An 8,592-nucleotide genomic window follows, 5' to 3' on the forward strand; every position below is an offset into this window, starting at 1 on the left:
AATAATACACCATGAACTCTATCCTGTATTATATCTGTTAGCTCATCCAGAGCTACAGTAAGAATAAGGCTCAAGGCAAATAGCTAATGTGAACCCACGATTATGGGAAACTTCTTTATATCTCCTCTCAACAGTCCACAGATTTTGTGATGGCTCCTATGTACATACCTTAGGCGTTCTCCAAAACTGGAAACTCTCTACATCTCATGGTTATTCTCTCCATATGACCCAAAACTGCAAATTCCTTATATAGCCCATCTGTTACTCTATTTTAAGACCTTGAGAAAGATCATTTGCACCACATACAAGCAATTAATGAATTCTTCAACCAGTATGACTTTTACAAACCATTTCATATCACAAAAGAGAGAGAGAGAGAGAGAGAGAGAGAGAGAGAGAGAGAGAGAGTTGAAGGTGTGTACACCACCAAAAAAGAACTCAAGACAATGAAAAAGAGTTCATGAAAGTGTTTGGACATGAGGAACCATGCCTAGGAATAAACATAATAAAAGGTGAAAAAGATCTGCAAAGATCAACAGTTTTCGTCGTTTTTCGACAATCCAGTTTTGTCATCATATTTCCTTACAATTTAGATGATTGAGCCATGTTCAGGCTCTCAACCCATAAGCTCATTGAACATTATTCTATATGCACACAACTAACTGGATCGAAACGAGGGAAAAAACTACCAAGAAGTTTCACGTAAACACATTACCTGGAAATAAAGAATCAAAGTCTCTAGCAAAGGACAAAAAGTGGGTACCAGCTTGAGCCCGTCTTCACCTAAAGATCCGCCTAAACCAACAATAAATGACCTCAACATTTTGATTGCTGGCCGCAGGGCCTCAAATGAAAAGAATGAGAATCCCCAACCAAGTGAGATTTCATCCAAATTGCAGGACTTTCCAAGCTCATAATACAATACAGGGCAGTTATATGACAAAGCGGGAGAGTTCTCTAGGATATTATTTTCCTCTTGTAATAGATGCCTGCAGCCTCTGGCAATCAAGCACTTTAGATGAGGACTTCTCTGGACAACATGACCCACTGCATGGCAAGAAACCTGAAATTCCAAAGTCCATAATTTATTGGTTATACAGACATGCCGTATTGTGCTGATCTTAGTCTGAATTCAAGGCAGAAATTTTCGATTTCATGATAGACACAAATCATCTGTCTATAAGCATAATTCTACCTCAAAGGCTCCATCTATAGAGTCCAAAGCCCCCCAAATATTGCTCCCTTCTAACTAGTCTGGGATATTACAAGTCAGTAAAAGCAAGTGAAGGCCTTGGCGTCTTTGGCAGTAGTCCATGTTGTGGATAGGGAGCTTAAATGGAGATGTAGAGAGTTTAGAGACAAAAAGCACCTAAATGCTTGCTGATTATATATTTTCTTCAAAATGCATGGATCTGAATTTCCAGAAACCTTTAAAAGATTGGTGAAGTTCGAATAAGTCCATGATCTCTAGCTTCTACTTCATTTACAACAGATTAACTTGGGCTTATAAAAGTAAGCTAGAAATATAAATGTCCTGAAATACATGATTGTACAGATTTGTGTGGGAACAACTCTTATAAGAGCTTAAACTGTTAAAGTGGGAAAGTTTTTTCCACTTGATTATGTCTTTGATAGCTCTGTCATGTACTGTCGCCTGTCAGATTCTCTTATACGGGCCAAATACACAGAAATATTATTATCACTATGGCAGGTCGTGAGATTCAACCAAAGACCTCCACCCTAAACACCTGAGTCCTGACCCTAAAAGCTTCAAGCACAAAATTCAACAAGTATTTCCCATGGACTTGCAACAGCTTATTCCTTAGAGCACACTGATAACATAAAATCCACATCTTTTCCAGAATAACTTGGAGGAAGAAGACTTTAAGTTCATCTAGGACTAGTCACAAACCTTAGTATCAGATACATCAAGCATCTCGAGTGACGATCCTGAAAATTTGTAGAGCGAATTGTCGTCAAGCTGAGTTTCCCTCAAACAAAGACTTCTTACTCTCTGTGTTTGAGAGATAAGCTCCAAAAGATAAATCTCACTGATACCTGCAAATTGAGGAGAGTTTTTGAAAATTGAAGTCAAAGATATCGCAAACCACATGGAAGTTGGAAAAGAGGATATAATCATGTCCACAAATATAATTTCCAGCCTCCTTAGCAGTAACTGCTAACCGTATTTTCAAATCGGAAGTTCTACAATGCAACCTTTCGTTCTGTTAACAAATATTAACATGGAGGATACGAGGCCGAAAACAAAAGACAGAACATTCTCACCTTTGCAGCCTCCTATATGCAAAATTTGAAGTTTGTGAGCTAATGAATTTGTGTTCCTTTCAGTTTTCATTGCCACACCGTCAAATGTGGAGATATCGCGACAAAGTGACAGAACACAATTGTGACCAAACAAAGTATCACAAGCAAAGATTGAATGTAGGCCAACACGTCTCAATACTAAATCGGCTATTCCAGAATCCGTTATGGAAGTACACGCATTGAGGTTAATACAACACAAGGAAGGGCAGCACTCTGCAATATTGTGGAGATCCGAATCTGGAGAATATCAAAGAGAAGCAATGTTAGCTCAATGCAGAGAGCATCATATTATTAAGAGTATACATGAAAGCTGAATTTTCAATAAACATTTTCTAACAGCTTGAGAAGAGTACAGACGAGATTCCAAGACTACATACAGATGAGATCCCCAAACTATATGCATGAGAAAATGGAAGTGGTCTGACTTACAAAACCCAATATAAAAGCTAAAAAAACAGTATTCAACATTACATAGCTAGAGTTCTGGAAAAAGCAAAGGAACCACACAACATAAACCAATCCTTTGGGTACCACTGTACCAGCAGCAGTAGTTCTGTTTCATACTGTTCTTTTCTTTTAGTCTTTTGAGTCTGGTTGTTCAATGGTATAGATTGCATGATTTTGATGGCTGGAAACTTTGCCAATATAAGAGGATAATTCTTTTTACATTGGTCTTCCTCCCTTCCCCTTCAGGATATAAGCTAACTGAGACATCAAGTACTATTTTAAATAGCAAAAAGGAAAAAAAGACATAAAGTATTATTTTTGGGCATCCTCCCTAGCATTCGTTTCATAACCAAAAAATGTTTTAAGGCTCATGCCCTTTCACCAAGAATCAAGTAAAGCAGGAAAAATACTAGTCTCTTTGAAAAGTTTCATCTTAAGGGCCAGAAACTGACAAATGATTTCTCGGAAAGAGACTTTTCCTTTTCTCTGGTCATGGGAAGGTGTTTTAGCTAGGACTGCTGGACTACAAATATCATACCTTTAATATCTGTTCGACCCTCCAATATGAGTTTTGTAATATTCGAAAGCCGCCTAGAAAAATGAAATGCTGATACAGCAGGACATGTCTCTTCATTGAAAGATGTTGACATCTGCAGCTTTACAGCAGGGAATGAAGATATAACTGACACCTTTGCTGGTATCACAGGAGTACTCTCCACTGTTAGATTGATGTCTGAGAGTAGTGGGCATCTCTGTAATAATTGGTACAACTTCATTGTTCTGAAGTTCAAAGTATAAGCTGCTTTCAATGTTGTTAGGGATGGAAATGACTTGGAAAAGCACTCAATGGCAGCCTCAAGATGTAGCATAGGACAATTTGAAAAGTCCACCACTTCCACTGCTTCAAAAGTCAAAACAGGAAAAGTTTCCCACGGAATCCGAGATACATCCAAATTAGAGCGCTCAAGTTTGAGGGAAAGCTGATTAAGCTGCTTTGTCAGCATTGTGTCCACACTATAGGAAAAAGGAAGCATGGACAGGAGAAGAAGAGGCAAGCTAATTTGTGGGCAGCCGGAAAGGTCCAATATCTACAGAGGAGATTCAGAGAAAAAAAGAATTTCTTTTTAGAGTGGTAACAGTAAATTCAGAAAAGAAAAAAAAAAGAAACTAAGCAATGAAAAAGGTTGTAAGTGTTACTTACATTATATGAAATTTCACAACTACATTTGCAGTAAAGAGGAAAACTTCAAAAATACATCTTCACTTTGACACTGTAAGTATTATTTTATATCAAGCAAGTAAGCATATTCTTGATGATGTTTAATGTGTTAATCTTTTAGTTTCCAACAAGTGATTAAAAGGGAGAAAGTTACATTTAGAAATCATCCCCAAAGTTCTAGCAAGTTCAATTCTTGGAAAGTCTCCAAGAATAGATATGATGAAGTGAAAACTATAAGCAGAATCATTTCTTCGCATCATTTGAATTATTAGCATAATACCGTCCATCGAGTGAAGAAACAACAGCAAAAAAGTTAAGCTATCATAATTCAAAGAAACTCCACCTCTCAATATGTGTGGTCTAGATCAAGTTATTAATACTCCTTGATTTTCTTTTTCTTTTGTTTTCCTTTTGCTTCTAGATAATAACAACACTTTCAAAAAATATACTTAAAAAAATTCACGAGAAATGACTTTCATAATTAAGTGGTCAGACTTGCTACTTTAGTCCCAAGATTCAAGAATTCTAAATGGATAAAGAAGAAAACCATGAGTTGTTACACTGATTATATTGTTCTGGCATCTAAAATAGAAAATGAAAGCCAAAATCCACAAGAACTGAAAGGATGCTGTTAAATGTAAACCTTAGTATATTCAGTCAAGCGGATTCTGAGCTGACTAAAGTCACCTCCAAGAATGTTTGCTAAGCTAAAGGAAGAGGAGGTAGCTAAACTAAGAATAGTATCCACACTTCTTTCTGCAAACTTTGAGAAGAGGGGGCATCTCCGTTTCCCTAAAATGACAAAAAAAATTACAGAAATGATCAGATGATACCTAAATAACACTTGAGGGTTAGTGCTTTGAAAATAACAACATAAAGGGCTGCTCATACCCGCAGCAAATGGCAATGGCAAAAGGCTAGTGCGGATCTGTTCAAGAAGACAATGAATGTCACATAAATTACTCAGTGTAATCCAGAGAGGATTCAAATGCATACATAGCAGAGATATCTGTGCAAGAATCTGAGGCCTTCAGCTTGTAGCTTTTAGATGTTTAATTTTTCAAGCAGTGGTGGCAAAAATTTCCTTAACCGAAAAGGGATTCAGTTGCTTGGAGTTTCATTTCACATTAATACCTCACATATATAATATATCTGTTAATTATCAAACAGGACCAGTTTGTCAACTGAAAGACTAGGACAGAGATCAATGCACCTGTAATATTCTTACGTAAATCAGATATGCAAAGAAAACCAAACAACTGGGCACCACCTGCTCCATATTCTTCTCTACCAGAAAATTGAGCGTGAGGTTCAAAATCGGTTAAATAGGCATGTCATAGACTAAGATAAGAGTCACGCACATGAGATGTCATAAAATAACAAAAACAAAGATGAAAAAACACTATTATTTTGTTAAAAGAGAAAGAATATCCACTTCCCGAATCTTCTTGCCTGTTTAAAAAAAAATTCATGAATCTTCCTTTTTTTATTAAGGATATACACTTCCGGAATCTTATATTGCAAAAGTCCAAATCAGCAGTGATTACTAAGCTCACTAAGTAAGCTAGATTATTCTTACATGTTTCCTTACACACAGATTGTTAAACCTGATTGCTAATGCGGTCTCACTTTTAGCATGCAGCCGTGCATGACTAGTTCCAGTTTTCTTCAATTCTGAAAGAATACCCTGAAAATTGTCACACACACACACCCCACCACCACCCACCCCCAAAAAACTCTCTCGACACACACACAGACAAATTCATTTGAAAATATCATGTGATTGAACTCAATCCTTCCAGTATCTTATACCTCAGTTAAAATTTCAAGGTGAGCATCCCCAGTGGAGTTCAAAAGATCATATGGGATGGTGTTAGCGGCAAGCCATAGTAGAATAGCATCACAAAGATGTTTCTCGCTGTGAAAAGTCACCATGGAATCAGTATTGCAGATAAAATAAGACATTGCAACAGGCAACCCTTTATTTTAACAGATAAAGAGAGCACCAACCTATCTACTGTCAAACAAGGATGCTTTACACAGGAAAGCAACAATTCAAAAGGGACATTGTGAAAGGAGTCGCAGGAAGTCATCCATATCTGCAGGAAGAAAGAAAATTACATCTGGGACAGTTGATGGAAACTAGAAGGATCCTGTGATGTGACATCGCAACTTCAAATTCAAAATACTTAAAACTAATATGAAGGACAACATGTTTTCACTGGCTTATATTGGTAAATCACTGCCACAGCTCCTGGGCTTGTTTGGTAGCTAGAAATGTTCCTGCTTATATTTCAAAGTAATACAATTTTATGTTGTTTCGGCAGAACTGATTTTAAAAAAAAAAAAAAGACTGAAAAACTGAAGCAGATCTAATGGCATGAAAATTTCTTTAAAACAAATGCGGAGTGACTAACAAGATAACAGTGGGTTACAAGGTACGAGGGAGGCCACAGAAAGGTAGGGGTGAAAGTTGAAGCGCAAAGGTCAAGGTACTTGAGTGGGCTGGAGGTGGAATAGAACGGATGAGTAGGTAAACTGGCAGGTGGTAGAGTAGTAAGGGTTTGGAGAAAAGGATGGTCTTCGAAGCAAGTGTGCACATTTTGTCTATTTTTTTTTTCTAAAAAATGGTTCTTTTCCTAAAATATTTTGGAGATATATTTTTAACAAAAAGCAAAAATACATTCTCTCACCGGCTTACAATAGTTGTCAAAACAAGAACATGAACAGAACCTCTTCCGTTATCAAAGACCCCTCAGAAAGACAAATCTGTTGCAGTTACTATGCTGAAAAATTTTCCTTGTAACAACTGTCTCTAAATTCACATTTCATCTAACCTAACCAAATGTGAATGCATTAGCAGTGTTTCCAGATAACTTGTCAAAAAATGGGAACACCATTGACCTGATCATTACATCAAGTGAAGTTCGCAACTAAACAGCAAAAAGTTGCTACCAAATTTTTTGCAACTTGCCTTTATGGAAGTCGCCAATGGGAAAGAGAAGAAAGAAGCATGAAGGAAATGGAAAAGAAATAGTAATTGGATGGAGGAGAAGAAAAACGAGGCTGGAGAAGGAGCGAAATCAAGGAAGAGAAGGGATGGACGAAGAAACATTAAAGGATGTGCAGTACGGTTTAATCGTGCTGTGTGTACATACATTTGAATCAAACCAATCAATTCAAAAAAACATCCAATAACAGAACAATTTGGGGACTGGGACAAAGTACAATTTAAGCACTTACAAAGTTCCTCGCCAGACAATCAATCAATTGTGGAATAAAATCAGTTGCTGCATGATATCCCATGTTAATCTATAAGAGACAACCCATGGTATCACATTAAAAATGTAATATGATGAGCAATATGCTGCAATTATCATTTTTCCAGTTACCAAAAATAAAAGACATTGTACCATTCTCTCTACCATATTCCCAGATATGAACCAAATCTCCTAAATGCAATTGAGGAGGCCAAATCCTGCCTTCTGATGTTACATCATTCAGCCAACTTCGACAAACCAAAAGAAGCTTTTCCACTCCAAAAAATAATGCAGCCTGATGCAATAAGTGTGCAAGATCAGAGATTTAACAAGAAAAATGTCTACGATCAGATATTAGAAATTATTGAACAAACAACAAGAGATTGCATCTTATCACGTGTTAGAGAATTGCAGAGCAATTATCGAGTCCAAAGAGACCTAAAGTTGTGGTAAAACATCAAAAGAGAAAAAAATGAACATCTTTCCAACGTGACATCGAGCAGATTCAACTTTATATCCCTCCTTTCTACCCTCTCACTGAGGAGGAGAAAGGGAACAAAAATCAAGATTCGAATTATTAATTAGAAACTATTTTAGTGATAAGATGTCCTTAATTGACAAAATCTGAATAAAAAAGAATGGAACTTTAAATAAACATGTTTGTAACCTATGTTGCGGGGACTCCTCAAAATCCCTGCGGCATCCGTGCCGACACAACATGGGTGTGGGTATGGGATCCATACCGGATTTGGTTACCTTGGGTACTTTAACTACATTCTATGACCAAGAAGTAGAGATATATTGGGTATTTTGTTTGATAGCTAGCTCATGAGGTGAGGATCAGTGGCGGATGTACATTGTTACTTATGGGTGCTTGAGCACCCATTACTTTTAACCGGATTTAGTAAATATGCATAGGCAATTATAAATATAGTTAGATAAATATAGAGTGAGCACCCATAACTAAACTTTTTTTTCCTCTTCTTTCGGATTTTTATCGGCGAGCACCCATCACTTTAAAATTCTGGATCCGCCACTGGTGAGGATTGCCCAAGACCATACAAGGAGACCAAGACACCCATTACCCACCGATGTGGGACACAACTCAACACCCCCCTCATGCCCATGCCTGCAAACTGGAGCGTGGACAACATAAATGGGGGCCCAACATTAGTAATAATAAATTGGAATGGACCTGGCCCTGATACCATGATGAAAGGACCTTGGGCCCAACCCCAAAAGCTAGCTCAAAGGGTGAGGATTGCCAAAGCCATATAAACAACCCAAGAAACCCATCCATCTCCGATGTAGGATTCCATCAACCCCCTCAACCCCCCCCTC

General features: G+C 37.5%; 1 protein-coding gene across 2 annotated transcripts in view; it reads right to left on the reverse strand.

The window, feature by feature from the left end:
* Positions 1 to 8,592, reverse strand: part of LOC109225556 (BTB/POZ domain-containing protein FBL11) — a 42,491-nt gene that overhangs the window by 28,977 nt on the left and 4,922 nt on the right. The window contains exons 4-13 of one of the 2 annotated variants that reach the window (XM_019390264.1): positions 7,405 to 7,546; positions 7,235 to 7,281; positions 6,002 to 6,090; positions 5,804 to 5,909; positions 4,883 to 4,919; positions 4,635 to 4,783; positions 3,311 to 3,860; positions 2,287 to 2,562; positions 1,913 to 2,058; positions 716 to 1,063 (exon numbers count right to left, since the gene is read on the reverse strand). In XM_019390264.1, coding sequence (XP_019245809.1) covers positions 716 to 1,063; positions 1,913 to 2,058; positions 2,287 to 2,562; positions 3,311 to 3,860; positions 4,635 to 4,783; positions 4,883 to 4,919; positions 5,804 to 5,909; positions 6,002 to 6,090; positions 7,235 to 7,281; positions 7,405 to 7,546 — 1,890 coding nt within the window. Of the gene's footprint in view, positions 1 to 715; positions 1,064 to 1,912; positions 2,059 to 2,286; positions 2,563 to 3,310; positions 3,861 to 4,634; positions 4,784 to 4,882; positions 4,920 to 5,803; positions 5,910 to 6,001; positions 6,091 to 7,234; positions 7,304 to 7,404; positions 7,547 to 8,592 lie in introns of both variants that reach the window. The other variant, XM_019390265.1, reaches the window with a different exon arrangement.

This window comes from Nicotiana attenuata, chromosome 5 (assembly GCF_001879085.1).
Source record: "Nicotiana attenuata strain UT chromosome 5, NIATTr2, whole genome shotgun sequence".
NCBI classification, from domain to species: domain Eukaryota; kingdom Viridiplantae; phylum Streptophyta; class Magnoliopsida; order Solanales; family Solanaceae; genus Nicotiana; species Nicotiana attenuata.